This window comes from Gorilla gorilla, chromosome 9 (assembly GCF_029281585.2).
Source record: "Gorilla gorilla gorilla isolate KB3781 chromosome 9, NHGRI_mGorGor1-v2.1_pri, whole genome shotgun sequence".
In the NCBI taxonomy this organism is placed as follows: domain Eukaryota; kingdom Metazoa; phylum Chordata; class Mammalia; order Primates; family Hominidae; genus Gorilla; species Gorilla gorilla.
The window spans coordinates 107,902,849-107,921,822 of NC_073233.2; the positions used below are offsets into that span (position 1 = coordinate 107,902,849).

The window sequence follows — 18,974 nt, forward strand, 5'->3', positions numbered from 1 at the left end:
GTGTCAGACAGAATGGCCATTTGAAATATGCAACAACAGGTATTTCATAGACATTGGCCGATCAGAACAAGACCTTCAGCCAATGAGGAAAAACACTCAGCTCTGCTGGGAGTACCAGCACACACAGGTTGAATATAATTTGCCTTAATATTAGGGCAAGTTGCCACTGAATACTGTATGTTTGACAGCATGACTCTCTGCATGCCATTTTTCAGACATTTTAGTCAATTATACTCTAATCCTCAGAAGGACACGTCACATGAGAAAAATCAGAGTAAAGAAAGGTCCATTCTTGAATTTTTTTAATGTTCATAAAATCTGCTAGAGAAACTATCAAAATATGAAGTTCATAGCCCTACCTTCAAAAAATATTCATCATCAGGCTTAGAGTTGAACTCTGTTGCCTGAAATTTTAATAAGTTGTCCTGGTTTTTCTGGTGTTTTGGCTCTCTGTTCTGTAAGGTGCTTGGAGAAACACTGCTCTAAATTGCATGCCACTTAGGGAAAAGTACCCTAGCTCTTCAAAAGTAATTAGAATAAATAAGAAAATCAACAACCATAAAGACAAAGAAGGAGAGTAATGTGCTTTCAGCTGGAAGGCTTCTGTTTATGAGAAATTAGGGTAACTTAAGGTCATCTTCTAATGGCATGTAATTCTAAACAAGGGCAGCCACATAAGCCAGGATAGACAGGTCTGGGGAAAGAAATGGAGACACACATTGAGTGTTTCTTGAGCTATATATTCAGCTCCATACTAGGGGCAATCAAAAGATCAAAGAGCTACCTTGACTGAAGAGACAAGCCTGATATTTTGATCTTCAACTATGTGTCTTATGGGACTGTCTCCTTTCCCTTTCAGCATCAAACTCTGCCTAACAAAAGAAATTTGAAGCTAAACTGCACAAGATTTGAGTACTAAAACTTGCAACTGAAGTAAACCATGTAGCCAAGTCAGACAGTCAATGATTAATGTAGTACATATAGTATGCCTGGACTATTATACTCTGTGATTGAAGTTTCTCAACACAGTGATCTCAAGAAAATAGCTCTGCACATAAGGTCAGAAAATCCCTAATTTTGCAACATTTTTATCAGCAACTTTCAGTAGGACCTTGGGCCAGTTACTTGACCTCTTTGACTCTCAGTTACCTCATTTCTAAAAGAAGAAGGGTAAATTATATCAGCTAAGGCAGTGGGTGGTTCCCAACCATTTTGGCACCAGGGATCAACTTCATGGAGGACAATTTTTTCACAGACACTGAGGGATGGTTTCAGGATGAAACTTTTCCACCTCAGACCATCAGGCTTTAGATTCTCATAAGGAGTATGCAGCCTAGCTCCCTTGCATGCACAGTTCACAACAGGATGCAAACTCCTGTGAGAATCTAATGCTGCCACTGATCTGACAAGAGGTGGAAGTCAGGCAGTAACGCTCACTTGCCGGCCTCTCACTTCCTGCTGTGCAGCCCGGTTCCTAACAGGCCACAGACCACTGTAGGTCTGTGGCCTGGAGGGGTGGGGAACCCTGAGCTAGGCTCAACTTTAGCTGTAACACAATAATCCCATGAAATGTAAAGCAAATCGTAACCACTGAATATTATCATATGTTAAACAGCAAGATGTCTAAAGAGCTTTCTAATATGTCCTTATATCATCACTCTTAGTGTGATGATAAAATTTTAAAAACCAGTTATAATTTCTTGCAGTATAGCCCAAATTAGGTAAAATAATTTGAAGCCTCTTATTCAACTCTTTTTGTTTTATTTTTAATACATATTTCAGATATTAGCAACCTCTTGGGGCCAGAAGTAAGGCTTAAGAATGCCTTTGGCCATAATGGAAATTATTTGAGGAACACCAGAAGGCTGTATCTGGGCAAAATTACCCCCCAAATACTATCAGAAGTACCCATCCTTTGGGTCATTTTTAACGATTATGGCAACAAAAGAATGTCTTCTTTGCAATTTATAAATGTAATCTGGAAGAGAAGAGAGACTATATGGATCTGATCTGACTCATATCAGTCAATAGTATCAGTAACTCTTTGGTATTATTCAGAGGCAGATGTAGATTTTGAAGAGCCTAAAATGTTGTACAACCTTGGTCCCTTACTTAATAAAAAGAATACTAAAGTATTAATATAGGAGTGGGTTCTATAAATAGTATTATATTTAGAAAGAGAAAAAAATCAAAATGAATTACTGGAGCTTTGGAGGTTGAAGTCCCTTTCTCCTAAGATCTCTTTGGACAATTTACTAGAAATAATTATATAGAAATATTTTCCAAATTTGGCCTTCCACTCCAACACCCTATGATACTGAGTAAATGCCAGCACTCAAAGGGACCCATGCATATAAGAGGCTTAGGTTTAATAAGCGTCATGATAAATCAGGTGTTATTGTGTCATCAGATTAACAGGTAGAAAAGTAACAACAATACCAAATCAATTTTAAGAATAGGCAGGGAAATCGGAAATTAAGTTTGAGGACTGCTTCACAAGAGCAGTCATAGGTAGCTTCTAAACAGGATGCCTGGAGTCTTCCTATGGGGCTTACAAGTAAGAGAGCATTAAAGATAAATTTCACATCATTAAAAACATTCGGCTGAGTTTATAGGTATCACCAGAAGACCACATGCTGCTATTCAAGTACCTGGTAGAGACACCATGGGGAAAAATGTTGACATGAAGAGGAAGTAAAAGAAAGGAACCTGGCAGGTATAGTATGGAGGGTCATGGGGAAATATTTAAAAAGAAGCAGAGGAAACAAACATTATTGATAAAGAGAGAAGAAGTCGTTAAACATTGGTTTTTGGTGACATAATAGTGCTAACCACTCAGTTCACTTGCTATTTATCAGGCTCTTGACGTGCAGCAAATTTTAGACTGGAAAGTGATTGAGGGAGTTAGCCTCTTAGAGTAGGACATTATATTGGCGATAATTCCCTTCTATGTCCTCAGTAAACAGATTAGAAAAATGAAACCCAGAGTTTTCTGATCTGTCAGAGATGGTACAGACTAGACATTCAGTGAAGCCAGGTCTAGAAGCCAAATCTTTGTGATAAAAACATTAGTGACAATTTTTTTCTCCTTTGCCAAAAAATTAAAAAAAAATACCACAAAGAGCAAAGATAACCTTTCTGTCTTATGTGAGATTAAACATTTTCCATCTAAACTTATCCATATGCTTTCTTCAAAACTTATTTCAAAACCTACATAACAAATAAATAGATAAATATTAAACACATAAAATGTTTTTCTAGCCGAAGGTAGCCCCTTTTTTCCCTTTGCATGTCCATTGTATATGACCTTCATATCTTAAAGAATTTATCTTACTCGATTTGGATTTCTTCTTCTTTCCTCTCATTCCACATACATATGCAAAATAATTGTACAGAGAACTACATATGCACAAAGATGCATCCATGCTCATATGGCCACAAACATAGACACCCCCAAACACATGCACAGTCTCCTCAGAGAAGCATCTGTGCCAAATCATTGCTGTTTTCTATGTGGTATTTTATACATAGGGGGCTTCTGAAAATTAGTTTTAGGAGAAAATTTGCTCCAAGGCTATCTGATGGCACTAGCACCAAAATCCACCAGGCCTCAGCTATTGCATTGTTTTCTAATAGGTGAAAGCCCTATCCAGTCTCATTGCTTCATCTACCACCTCTAAATGACTGTAGGTATTTTCCCCTGTCTAGAACTCATCCTGAGCGTCATTCTCTCATTTTTACTGTGTGGTCAGGTATTTTCTTCTGAATATCTTGTAGGTACTTCAAACTCATTACCTCCAAATTGAAGCTCATCAGCATTTCTACTTTAACCGTGTTCTTTTTTCTTTTACTGACATTGCCCAATTCCCCAAGCTGCAAATTATAGTGTTATTATTGACACTGCCCATGCCCTTATTCCTGTACCTCATTGTCTGCCGAGTTTTGACAATTCAGTTATTAGTTGGTTTTTCCCATCTAGTGCCTTTTGTCTGTTTTTATTACTATTATTACAGCTCAGGTCTTTATCTTGTATTACTGAAGTAATGTCATTGATTTATTTGTCTCTGCTCCAGTTTCACTATATACATCTCAGCATAATGCAGCTTCCCTATTCAAAACCACTGTAGCTCCAAAACAGATTAAAGTCTAAATGTTTTACTCTGATAATCAATGCTCTCTGTTTTTCAGATTCCATCTGTTTTTTCATTCCATCCATATATTTCCAGATTTATCTAATATCACTTCCCTTCACATATCCGGATGTCAGAAAAACTGATATTCCTATTTCTGGTCACTTCCCATCTCTTTATCATTTTTTTATAGCTCCATTTACTCTCTGCTATCTTTTTTCAACTTATCCAAACCCTCATTATTCTAATGATCTCCTCAAATGTGCATGTATTAGTCTGTTTTCACACTGCTATAAAGAATACTGGAGACTGGGTAATTGATAAAGAAAACAGACTTAATTGACTCACAGTTTCACATGGCTGGGAAGGCCTCAGGAAACTTACAATAATGGCAGAAGGTGAAAGGGAGGCAAGGTACATCTTACATGGCAGCAGGAGAGAGAGAGAGAGCATGGAAAACTGCCACTTTAAAAGTCTCAGATTTCATGAGAACTCCCTCACTATCATGAGGACAGCATGGGGGAAACTGCCCCCGTGATTCAGTCATCTTCCACCAGGTCCCTCCTTTGACATGTGGGGATTACTATTTCAGATGAGATTTTGGTGGGGACACAGAGCCAAACCATATCATTCTACCCCGACCCCTCCCAAATCTCACATTCTTTGCACATTTCAAAACTAATCATACCTTGACTCATTTTAGCATTAATCCAAAACTCCAAGTCCAGTTTATCATTTTTTATTGAGTCTATTTGATTCTTCTCTCTTGTTTTCTTTATTAGTCTTGCTAGCGGTCTATCAATTTTGTTGATCCTTTCAAAAAACCAGCTCCTGGATTCATTAACTTTTTGAAGGGTTTTTTTTGTCTCTATTTCCTTCACTCCTGCTCTGATTTTAGTTATATCATGCCTTCTGCTAGCTTTTGAATGTGTTTGCTCTTGCTTTTCTAGTTATTTTAATTGTGATGTTAGAGTGTCAATTTTGGATCAACTACTATCAGAGAATACTACAAACACCTCTACACAAATAAACTAGAAAATCTAGAAGAAATGGATAAATTCCTCGACACATACACTCTCCCAAGACTAAACCAGTAAGAAGTTGAATCTCTGAATAGACCAATAACAGGAGCTGAAATTGTGGCAATAATCAATAGCTTACCAACCAAAAAGAGCCCAGGACCAGATGGATTCACAGCCGAATTCTACCAGAGGTACAAGGAGGAACTGGTACCATTCCTTCTGAAACTATTCCAATCAATAGAAAAAGAGGAAATCCTCCCTAACTCATTTTATGAGGCCAGCATCATCCTGATACCAAAGCCGGGCAGAGACACAACCAAAAAAGAGAATTTTAGACCAATATCCTTGATGAACATTGATGCAAAAATCCTCAATAAAATACTGGCAAACCGAATCCAGCAGCACATCAAAAAGCTTATCCACCATGATCAAGTGGGCTTCATCCCTGGGATGCAAGGCTGATTCAATATATGCATATCAATAAACGTAATCCAGCATATAAACAGAACCAAAGACAAAAACCACATGATTATCTCAATAGATGCAGAAAAGGCCTTTGACAAAATTCAACAACCCTTCATGCTAAAAACTCTCAATAAATTAGGTATTGATGGGCTGTATCTCAAAATAATAAGAGCTATCTATGACAAACCCACAGCCAATATCATACTGAATGGGCAAAAACCGGAAGCATTCCCATTGAAAACTGGCATAAGACAGGGATGCCCTCTCTCACTACTCCTATTCAACATAGTGTTGGAAGTTCTGGCCAGGGCAATTAGGCGGGAGAAATAAAGGGTATTCAATTAGGAAAAGAGGAAGTCAAATTGTCCCTGTTTGCAGATGACATGATTGTATATCTAGAAAACCCCATCGTCTCAGCCCAAAATCTCCTCAAGCTGATAAGCAACTTCAGCAAAGTCTCAGGATACAAAATCAATGTACAAAAATCAGAAGCATTCTTATACACCAATAACAGACAAACAGAGAGCCAAATCATGAGTGAACTCCCATTCACAATTGCTTCAAAGAGAATAAAATACTTAGGAATCCAACTTACAAGGGATGTGAAGGACCTCATCAAGCAGAAATACAAACCACTGCTCAATGAAATAAGAGAGGATACAAACAAATGGAAGAACATTCCATGCTCATGGGTAGGAAGAATCAATATTGTGAAAATGGCCATACTGCCCAAGGTAATTTATAGATTCAATGCCATCCCCATCAAGCTACCAATGACTTTCTTCACAGAATTGGAAAAAACTACTTTAAAGTTCATGTGGAACAAAAAAAGAGCCCGCATTGCCAAGTCAATCCTAAGCCAAAAGAACAAAGCTGGAGGCATCACGCTACCTGACTTCAAACTATACTACAAGGCTACAGTAACCAAAACAGCATGGTACTGGTACCAAAACAGAGATATAGATCAATGGAACAGAACAGAGCCCTCAGAAATAATGCCACATATCTACAACTATCTGATCTTTGACAAACCTGAGAAAAACAAGCAATGGGGAAAGGATTCCCTATTTAATAAATGGTGCTGGGAAAACTGGCTAGCCATATGTAGAAAGCTGAAACTGGATCCCTTCCTTACACCTTATACAAAAATGAATTCAAGATGGATTAAAGACTTAAACGTTAGACCTAAAACCATAAAAACCCTAGAAGAAAACCTAGGCATTACCATTCAGGACATAGGCATGGGCAAGGACTTTACGTCTCAAACACCAAAAGCAATGGCAACAAAAGCCAAAATTGACAAATGGGATCTAATTAAACTAAGGAGCTTCTGCACAGCAAAAGAAACCACCATCAGAGTGAACAGGCAACCAATAAAATGGGAGAAAATTTTCACAACCTACTCATCTGACAAAGGGCTAATATCCGGAATCTACAATGAACTCCAACAAATTTACAAGAAAAAAACAACCCCATCAAAAAGTGGGCAAAGGATATGAACAGACACTTCTCAAAAGAAGACATTTATGCAGCCAAAGGACACATGAAAATATGCTCACCATCACTGGCCATCAGAGAAATGCAAATCAAAACCACAATGAGATACCATCTCACACCATTTAGAATGGCGATCATTAAAACATCAGGAAACAACAGGTGCTGGAGAGGATGTGGAGAAATAGAAATACTTTTACACTGTTGGTGGGACTGTAAACTAGTTCAACCATTGTGGAAGTCAGTGTGGCGATTCCTCAGGGATCTAGAACTAGAAATACCATTTGACCCAGCCATCCCATTACTGGGTATATACCCAAAAGGACTATAAATCATGCTGCTATAAAGACACATGCACACGTATGTTTATTGCGGCACTATTCACAATAGCAAAGACTTGGAACCAACCCAAATGTCCAACAACGATAGACTGGATTAAGAAAATGTGGCACATATACACCATGGAATACTATGCAGCCATAAAAATTGATGAGTTCATGTCCTTTGTAGGGACATGGATGAAACTGGAAATCATCATTCTCAGTAAACTATTGCAAGGCCAAAAAACCAAACACTGCATGTTCTCACTCATAGATGGGGACCGAACAATGAGAACACATGGACACAGGAAGGGGAACATCACACATCGGGGACTGTTGTGGGGTGGGGGGAGGGGGGAGGGATAACATTAGGTGATATACCTAATGCTAAATGATGAGTTAATGGGTGCAGCACACCAGCATGGCACATGTATCCATATGTAACTAACCTGCACATTGTGCACATGTATCCTAAAACTTAAAGTATAATAATAATAAAAATAAAAAAAAACAAAAGTCCAAGTCCAAAGTCTCATTTGAGACAAGAATAGTCCTTTCCACCTATGAGCCTGTAAAATAAAAAAACAAGTTAGTTACTTCCAAGATACAGGCGTTGGGTTAATGTTCCCATTCCAAATGGGAGAAATTGGCCAAAACAAAGAGGCCACAGGCCACATGCAAGTACAAAACACAGCAAGGCAGTTATTACATCTTAAAGCACCAAAATAGTCTCCTTTGACTCCATGTCTCACATTTAGGGCATGATGATAGAAGGTGTAGGCTCCCAAGGACTTGGGCAGCTCTGCCCCTGTGGCTCTGCAGGGTACAGCACCTCTGGCTCTTTCATGGGCTGGTGTTGAGTGCCTATGGCTTTTCTGGGTGCTCAGTGCAAGCTGTGGATCCACCATTCTGGGGTCTGGAGGATGGTGGCCATATTCTTACAGCTCCAGTAGACAATACCCCAGTGGGGACACTGTGTGGAGGCTCCAACCCCGCCATTCCCCTCTGCATTGCCCTAGTAGAGGTTCTCCATTAGGGATCTTTCCCTGCAGCAAACTTCTGCCTGGACATCTAGGTGTTTCCACACACCCTTGAAATCTAGGAAGAGGTTGCCAAACCTGAACTCTTGCCTTCTGCACATATGTAGGCCCAACACCACATGGAATTTGCCAACGCTTGGGGCTTGCACCTCTGAAGCAATGGCCTGATCTGTATGTTGACCCCTTTTAGCCATGGCTGGAGTTGGAGCAGCTAGGACACAAGACACCATGTCTCGAGGCTGCATGGAGCAATGGGGCCCCAGGCTGGCCATGAAACCATTTTTCCCTCCTAGGCATCCAGGCCTGTGATGAGAGGGGCTGCTATGAAGATCTCTGAAATGCCATGGAGACATTTTTCCCATTGTCTTCTCTATTAACACTCAGCTCCTCGTTACTTATGCAAATTTCTGCAGCCAGGTTTAATTTCTCAACAGAAAATGGGGTTTTTCTTTTCTACCACATGAAAAGGACTCAGAAAACTTACAATTATGATGGAAGGAGAAGGAGAAGCAAGGCATGTCTTACATGGTGGCAGAAGAGACGAGAGAGAACAGGGAAACTGCCACTTTTAAAACCATGAAATTTTGTGAGAACTCTGTTACTATCACGAGAACAGCATGGGGGAATCTACCTCCATGATCCAATCACCTCCCACCACGTGCCTCTCGACATATGCAGATTACAATTTGAGATGTGATTTTAGTGGGGACACAGAGCCAAACCATATCAGTGCATAATACTTAATACCTCATTCATGGCAATGATCACTTCTTATCTTTCATTACAGTAATTTGATAGATAGCTTTTCTCCCATACTTGAGTGTACAGTATGTTGTTTCTCTCTTTAAGAATATAGTTGCTGAGTGCTTGAGAGCACAACTGATTAATCTTTTGTTACTCCCACAGTATTTGGCAAAATGCTGTGAATATTATAGATATTCAATAAATATTTGACTTTATAAATGAATATTTATTTGGCAATAAGAAAATTTTGATAACTTTTCTTATTTAAAATGGGAAATAGTCATAGTTTTTTTAGAACAATTAGTAACTGTACTACTAGTGTTGATTAACAATTTCAATAATTATTACTTTAAATGATAATGAACATGCATGTAATCTAGTCCTCAGGGGAAGACTAGGATTTCATCAAAATGATAGAGCCTAAGTGTACTACTTATTTCAATACATCGAAAAATTTAACAGTCATCAAACAAACATTAACAACAAAGCCACAGTGATTTTCAATATAACATGTCCAGGATTAAGAAACAAATTGTAACATTCATTTGATGCTTAAAGACTATTCTTTCTTTCTAAGGTGTGATGGGAGAATATGAGCCGAAAATTGAGGTCCATTTTCCTTTCACGGTTACAGCTGCTAAAGGAACAACTGTTAAGATGGAATGCTTTGCACTTGGCAAGTAAGTACATGTTCTTCCATAAGTAAACACAATTTTGTATTAAAATGTGACATATCTTATTTTTGGATCACTTATTTTGCTAGGTGTCATTTCCCCAGATGTTCCATGGTGGCTGTTTATTTTCTAAAAGAAGGTCAAATGGGAATTGATGAAGTAATCAGTTACAATTATCTTCTAGTCATTTCTGTGGACAACAGTTTCTATAATTTTGCTATTTTAACATAAAAAACTTCTTTAATGAATAAAAAGCTTTACATCTTTACCTATATATCTTAAAATTTAAGTGTCATCTTTAAATTTCATTCAGTCCTTATGTAAATAAAGAGGATAGAAAGGCAAAGTAATATCTGCTCCTCATGTATAGGATGTAGATTCTTCTAAGACATAATAAGACAGCAGATAAAAATCATAAGGATAATAGTTACATAGTGGTCCTATGTATTACCTTAGTATCTCCTGCAATCATAACTTAATAGCACCAGCTGTCAATATGTACAACACGTAATCATTTCCCAAATGAGAGAAAGAATTTATATCACACCCTAATGCCTGCCATACTTAATGATTCTATTTCTGAGGGTTTACAGCCCAGGATATATAGTTACTTGTCAATGATGTTTACAGTATAGGTATTGAGATCAGAGGCAGAAGTGGAATTTTGATTATATTTGATTATCGTATTATGATTTATTTTAAACAGAGTGTTGTTTTCTTTTTTTTTTAGGATGATAAGACTTCAGGGTTCTTTCTAGACACTATAATTTACATAAATGTATCTCTATCAGAGTTACTAATTACTTAACTTCAGTTGCAGAGAGCACACTCCCACAATATAACTATAAAGTACTCGGAGATAAAGCCAGATACACAAGTGTGATTATTAAAGTAGGTTTAGCCTTTGGGTAAGGAAAATATTAGTAAATATGAAAAAAAATCAGCTAGCTAAGGTAGATTTATGGAACGAACATAGTAAACACCGTGTTTTAATATCAAGAATGATTAAAATAAGACATATATGCAATTCTACTTTAAGTGGAAACAACATCATAATAGACTATAAGCAAAATGAATTGTTGTGTAACCCATGTTTTAAGCAAAAGATAGCCAGAAGTAGAAATAAATTTCAAAATGTAAAATGTATCTAGGAGGTATTTGGGCAGATATCTGAGGAAGCCTCCTAAATCTAAAGATGTTAGTTAAGCGCATAAGATTGAATAATAGTTAAAAGTCTGGTTTGTCACCATTTGCTGTTGTGTGTCAAGTAGGTCTGAAAATGTCCCAAGTAAGAAGCTCAATACTGACAAATGCAAAAATAATATATTCTGGCTTGAAGACAAGGGTTTTAGTGTATCTGGTAGTTAAATAATTCTTCAGTGCCAGAATTTATACTAAGGCCACAAACAAAGGGAGGTCATATTGTAAAACAAATTAGAAAACTAGATTTATAGGAAAAAACCAATATAAATATTTGCCCAGGCAAGCTTATTTAATAAGTTAGATGTGGTTGCCTTTGAAAGCCTTGAAATATGTTTAGTAAATTGAGGCTTACAGTCTCTTTCATTCTAGATAAGACCCAACAGTCAAATCACTAAATCACTTATGTTCTTTTAATATGTTATTTTCTTCAACCTTTCTACTCCTTCTTTGCTACCCACCTCTCAAAAGTAAATACATAAAAGGGAGTGTAAAGAAGACTGCTTCAGTAAAGAAGGTCTCTGTTTATCACTTGGTATCCTTTCTAAGAAATGTGACAATTATGGAAAAAAGAAACATCTTATGAAGATATCTACCCTCTACCTAAAGACCAGTCTGCCACCCTCATGAAAATAAACAAGATCAAAGAAATAACATCTTGACATGTGTTCATCCTTTTACAGCACATTGTCTTGTGGTGTGGATCACCATTTCATCCCAACATAATCACAGCAATTGCAAATTAATTCCTGAGCATCCGCGTGGCTCCCGCAGCTCACTTGAGCTGCTTCTTACTTCAACAAGCACATGGTGCTCTTGTGGGCCTTTGTCTGTTGCAAAAACTTCAGTATCTGTCACTGGATATCGTCAGGATCTTACCACTCAGGCTGTTTTCCCCCTCACTGTGTCCTAACCAAACATTCCTTGCAGAGTGTTATAACCAAATTCTGGAATGGAGCATGTCAAACTTTTTTTTGTCTTGTGGCCTTTGCATTTGCTGTTTCTTACACTGGGATCTCTCTCCCCCTGTTCTTTCCATGGGGGCTCTCATTTATCCTCTGGCCTCAATTTCAATATCACTCCTGAAATAGGCTACCTATGAATGAACACGTTATCTAACTCACACCCATTATTCTCTATCTGTATACCTTTTAATCCCTTTTTTACAGTCCTTAACACAATTTTAAATTTCCCACATATGTGTTTCTCCACTTAAATCATTTATCTGTGTCAGGATCCCAGATGTAATCAGGATCCAACTCAGACATTTCAATAGAATTTAGTAAAGTGATGAGCTGAAGATCTGTGAGCAGGCTAAGAAGAAGAAGAAGAAAAACCAAGACATGTATAAACTCCTGATAGCAATAACTCATTCTCATGTGTAATCCTGAAGGAGCAAGAGGGAGGAGATAGTGTTTCCAGAACCAGGGAAAACTGGAGATATGAAGTGGGCCAGGGATCAACCAATGGGCGCTGTAATGACTGTTGCTGTGAAGAGACACAGCCTTTATATAAGAACACAGCTGAAGAAAGGATTGGGAAATTTATATCCTGACTTCTTTTTCCTCTTGCCTTCTCATCTCCTCTGGTGGCTCTCATGGCTGAGGTCAAACAGAAGCCACTCTACAAGCCTGGGGATGCAATTGTCAGTTCACAAGGCAAGGCAGAGGGTCTGCAGGGAACAAGAAGGTGACAGGCAAAGGAGGAAAACAGAATAGCCAGCACTTTCCCCACTCTTAGGGTTTAATCCCCAAGAAGGCAGGAATCATTACTGTATTCTTCATTTACATATTCCTAGTGCCTACCACAGCACCTGGCACATAGCATTCAGGAAATAGGAATGAGTGAACTTAAAAATATTCCATCTACTTAATCTAATCAACTCTTTATTATTAACAGTTAATCAAAAATAAATAAGTTATTTATGCCTTATCCTGTCCCCCCAACAAATACATCATGTATACTCTGCACCTGTATCTCCTGCTCTCCCGTATTCTCTTATTTATATCCAAAATTACATGCTATACTTGCCTCTACCTTTTCCTACCTATTCTTGCCTCACTCTATCATTTATCTTTGTTAACTTAGACCTACCATTATCCAACTCTCTTTTTTATTTTTGTGGTAAGAACACTTATCATGACATCTACCTTCTTAATAAACTTTTAAGTGCACAATACAATATTGCTGACTATAGGTACAAGGTTGGCAACAGCAAATCTCTAGAACTTATTTAATTTGTATAACTGAAACTTTATTTTTATTTTATTCTCAAAGCATATTTTCATGTCCAAGTTGTACTTACTGTTTAACATGACAACCCCAAAAAACTTCCTTGATCTACTGCCTCTTAAGAAGGATTTTTTTGTTGGCTTTTTTGAGGCTAAGGATAAGAGAGATTTATCATATCTATAGAAGCTAGGGCAAAGGATGGAGTGAAAAATATTTATATATCACAAAGTGTAATATTTTCTATAATAATGGTTTGAGGGACAAACAAAGAAGATCATAAGTACAAAATCTTGCTATTTTCAACTTTACCTGTTCCCAGCCTTAGCGGAGTAATTCACATTTCCTACCATAAATCACTATTTTTTTATCATGTTATTCATTGGACCAAATATGTTCCTAGATATATAGTCATTCCTTGGAGATATTTGAGGTTCAGTTCCAGATGCCACAATAAAGCAAATTTCACAATGAAGAAAGTCACATGAATTTTTTGGTTTCCCAGAGCACACAGAAGTTATGTTTACATTATATTGTATGTTATTAAGTAGGCAGTAGCATTTACATGCCTGGCTTACATACATACAACAGTTTACACACGTTGATTTAAAAATGTTTTATTGCTAAAAATTGCTCATGCTGATATAAGTCTTCAGCAAATTATCATCTTTTTGCTGATGACTGATGCTATTGACTGATAAGGGTGGTGGCTGCTAAAGGTTGGTGTGCCTGTGGCAATTTAATAAAAGAAGACAACAATAAGGTTTGTCACATTGATTGACTCTGTAGCTTATGATGCTGTTAGATAGCATTCTACCCACAGTAGAACTTCTTTCAAAATTGGAGTCAGTCCTCTCTAACTCTGCCACCACTTTGTCAACCAAGTAGGTGTAATGGTCCAGATCCTTAGTTGTCATTTCAACAATGTCCACAGCATCTTTTCCAGGACTACATTATCTCAAGAAACCCCTTTGCTCATCCATAAGAAGCAACTCTTTATTCTTTTAACTTTTATCATGAGATTGCAGCAATTCAGTCACATCTTCCTGTTCCACTTCTAGTTCTTGTTATCTTGCTGTTTTAATCACATCTGCATTTACTTCCCTCACTAAAGTTTTGAACCCCTCTAAGTTATCCACGAGGATTAGAACCACTTCTTCCAAATTCCTATTAATATTTTGACCTTCCATGAATCACAGCTGTTCTTAATGGTATATAGAATGGCGAATCCTCTCTAGAAGGTTTTCAATTTACTTTGCTCAGATCTATCAGTGGAATAATTATCTATGGAATCTCTACCCTTATAAAATGTATTTTGTAATTCATTCTTAAGTCCTTGGATTTGAAATTTGAAAATTACTCCTTGATCCATGGGCTACAAAATTGATTTTGTGTTAGCAGGCATGAAAATAACATTAATATTGCTCATCTACATCAAAGCTCTTGGGTAATGAGATGCATTGTCAATGGACAGTAGTATTTCTCTTCGCTAATGAGATGCATTGTCAATGGACAGTAGTATTTTGAAAGGAATCTTTTTTTCTGAGCAGTAGGTCTCAACAGTGGGCTTAAAATATTTAGTAAACCATGCTGTAAACATGCAGTGTCACCAGGCTTTGTTGTTCCATTTCACAACACAGAGTAGATTTAACATAATTCTTAAGGGCCCTATGATTTTCAAATTGGTAAATGAGCATTGGCTTCAGATTCAACATCACCAGCTGCATTAGCCCCTAACAAGAAAGTTAGCCTGTCCTTTGAAGTTTTGAAACCAGACACTGACTTGTTTTTAGCTATGAAAGTCCTAGGTTGCATCTTCTTTCAAAATAAGGCTGTTTTGTCTACATTGAAAATCTGTTGTTTAGTGTAGCCATTTCCATCAATTATATTAGCTAGATTTTCTGAATAACTAGCTGAAGTTTTCACATCAGCACTTGTTACTTCACCTTCCACTTTAATGTTATAAAGATAGCTTCTTTCCTTAAACCTTATAAACCAGCCTCTGCTAGGTTCAAACTTTTCTCTTGCAGCTTCCTCACCTCTGTCAGCCTTCATAGAATTGAAGACATTTAGGGCCTTTCTGTGAGTTAGGTTTTGGCTTCAGGGAATGTTGTGGCTGGTTTGATCTTCTACCCAGACCATTAAAACTTTCTTTCTATCAGCAATAAGCCTGTTTTGCTTTCTTATCATTTGTGTTTTCACTGGAGTAGCAATTTTAATTTCCTTAAAAAACTTTTTTTTTTTCATTCACAAGTCGGCTAACTGAGCACAGGCCTAGCTTTCAGTCTGTCTTGGTTTTTGACTTGCCTTCCTCAATAAGCTTAATTTCTAGCCTTTGATTTAAACTGATAGATGTGCTGCTCTTCCTTTCACTTGAACACTTAGAAACCATTGTAGGGTTATTAATTGGCTTAATTTTAATATTATTGTGTCTCAGGGAATAAGAAATCCTGAAGAGAGGGAGAGAGATGAGGGAGTGGCCAGTTGATGGAACAGTCAGAACACATACATTTATTATTTTAGTTTGCTGTCTTCTATGGGCATAGTTCATGGAGCTTCAAAACAGTTACAATAATAACATTGAAAGATGACTAATCACAGATCATTATAACAGACATAATAAAAAATTGAGATACTCCAAGAATTTCCAAAATGGGACACAGTGATAATAAGTGAATGCAGGCTATTAGAAAAATTGTGCCAGTAGATTTGCTTGACATAGCATTGCCACAGACCTTCAATTTGTGAAAAACACAGTGTCTGCAAAACACAATAAAGTGAAGTGCAATAAAATAATGTATGCCAGTACCTTCTGTCTTAAGAAAAAATAATTCACTTATTAATTCAGAGGTGTCAAAATATAAGGGTTGGGCTTTGTGTAGCTCATTTCATAAATGTAGTAGACTAAACTACCTCAAAGAACCTAGAACCAAATGCAGGTCTGCAAGCTCTGAAAGCCAACTATGTTCTAGGGACTGTCACATCTTCCAGGATTTCCATAGTCTCTGTTCTCAAAGAAATTGCATTATATCTTCAAATATTTTGTTGAATGTAATATTACACCTTGAGTCCATTCTTAATCATTATGTAAACATACGCTATGGACCTTGACCAAGCTGTCCTCTAATAGCCAACCTTTATCTCCACAGAAATTCACTGTTCACCTTTTTGGTTCCAAGTTTAAACTAAGACTTAACAACCTAACAGCAAATTTTCTTCTTTTGAAATCTCTTTGGCCCTTGACATGATCTAATGAATCTTCGATAGCCAAATTAGGAAATTTATTTGATTTTTAAAGAATCATACATTCACACCGTGTTAGAATACTGGTTCATTGTGATTTCTCTTGGAAAGTACAGTTACCTTTTTATGATCTGTCCTTAATGGTGTTCAGTTTTTGTTACTTAGAGAATGCATATTAGTGCAGCTATAATGCACAGATAATTTTTCAATATATAAGCTTATATCTTTCCTGTATTCTTTAAGAAAAAAACAAATAATTGTAGGTTATCAAATTTTAGTATATTTTGATATCACCCAAATTTACCAACCTGCCTCATTTGAAGTTAAGTAAAAAGTCTACTAAAAAGCCATAAGCTGCAAGCTTTCTCCTAAAGAAACCTCTACTTAAATCTGAATTTAGCAAAAATTCAGATGTTTTCTCTACAGGCTGCTGGAGCAGAACACAACAAGAGTGTACTAGTTTACTCCTAGAAATAGCTCTTAAAATAGAATTGCACAAGGTTGAGTACAGAACTTATAAAGTGACTGTGACATGCTATATCATGCTATAGTGTCTGTAAAGGTATTTCCCCAGAAAAATGGAAAGCGTTTCAGGAGAACCCATAGGGAAGCAAAGGTATGTAAAGGCTTGGGTAACACAGCAAAGTGTAAAAAAAAATGGAGGGGGATTAATTAGTTGGAAAGAAAAGACTGGTTTACACATACGGAAGGTTATTATCAAGAGATTGCTCACAAGCTGTTCTCCAGTTTCAACAAGGGAGGGAGTAAAATTCCAACAGTATGGGATTAAACTAGAAGAATTAGATTGGGTGTAATGTAGAAGTTCATGAAAAAATGAGTTGTTACAGGGAAACTGGGTTATCAGGAGAGGCAGTGGAAGCTCTTTGCCTGAACTGCTGTAAGAATATAATAATGCGCATTTGTCTTCTAATGATTTAGATGTAATGTTCCCTGAAAGGAGAGAAATGATCTGGGTCAGGATTGGAAACGAAAATTTAAATATTTTCTTTTGCTGGCTGCCCATCCACACATTCTCAGGCTGAATATTAAGAGTAGAAGGATAGAATCAGGCAGACTTAATTAACTGCCTTTTGGCATTGACATTATTACATAACATTTCAAACTGGTTGGTGGCATATCCAGGAAGTAGAAATGATGAGTGTTGACTTTTCTTGCTCAGCATTCAACCTAGGGACCTTAATGAAAACGGGGTTATTGTGGATATTTCCAAGGTGGGCTTTTAAACACCAGGTACAATACTCTTGAAAGGGATTGAGAGATAAAGGGGTCAAGGGACAATGCAAGCAAGGAATCCCTTAGAACCCTAATAAATATTTCGTTTCAGTGGTTCTTTCTAAATGCAGTATACAATTAAACATTGGTGATGTTTTCAACTGGGTGTGCTCAGTGTTTAAGTCCAGCCCATACAAGTTGTTAACTAAGTAACACAGGGTAAAAATGAGAACTTTATGGAAAGTCAGTAACTACAGAAAGCAGCTACCATCTCTAGAGGTAAGGGGGGAAAAAAAGAATTAGAATTAATAAAAATTAGAACCTCAGATGTACCCCTAGGACCAAGAATTCTGAGGAATGGACAAAGTGGGACACAATGAAGCCTCTCCTGAAAGTGTTGGGAAAAAACTTGAACTGTATTTTATTGCTGCTAAGGGAAGGATGCCCTGCTGAGGTGCCATTCAGGGGCTAACGAGCTGACAGGAAGCCCCTGGGAAACCCACAGGAAATAAACAACGATGCTGTTCCTTCTGGCTTCTTCAGCCTTGCAATCTCCCTACAGTGCCCCCTCCTGGCAGTGTAGAAATGTGGTTTTCAGAACCCTTGCCCCAGTACCACAAAGCCTAGTAGAGGATGGAGCTGAGAGGTGGTCATTTCAACAGTAGCACCAATTCCACTTGACATTTTCAAACCCATCTCTTAATCAACTGCACTCCTTACTATACCTCAGCCATCCTGGCTTTTCCACATCTGTGGCTCTGTGACACAGTTTCCTCGGTCTAAAATATCTATCCTGCCCCACAATCCTATTCAATAAGGCTTACGTCAAATGCCCCTCCTCCATTAATCGTCCCTGCTTTTCTTGAGCTCCAGTCTCTTACCTTTCAGTGTGACCACCTACATTTCACTATTTAGCCTGCCCCACTGGAACAGCTATAGATATCTGTCTTCTTTAGTGTACTGAATTTTTGGATCCCTAGAGCATTATTAGATGGAGCAAGTGCTGAATATGTACACTGAATGAATTCAGGTATGAGAAATGTGATTGATCTTTCATAACAGAAAGTGTGTTACTGCCTTTGTTTGGCCAGACAGATGTCTCCAGATGCTTTCACATGTTTTGGCCTTGAAAATTCTTACCACATTTACATTAGCTATAGTTTTCTGGCAAGTTTCATTT

The 18,974-nt window shown here is 37.5% G+C and overlaps 1 protein-coding gene across 1 annotated transcript in view; it reads left to right on the forward strand.

Moving 5' to 3' along the window:
• CNTN5 (contactin 5) overlaps window positions 1-18,974 on the forward strand; it is a 1,330,348-nt gene that overhangs the window by 969,458 nt on the left and 341,916 nt on the right. Inside the window, exon 9 of the mRNA XM_019035685.4 lies at window positions 9,793-9,895. Coding sequence (XP_018891230.3) covers window positions 9,793-9,895 — 103 coding nt within the window. The remainder of the gene's footprint in view (window positions 1-9,792; window positions 9,896-18,974) is intronic.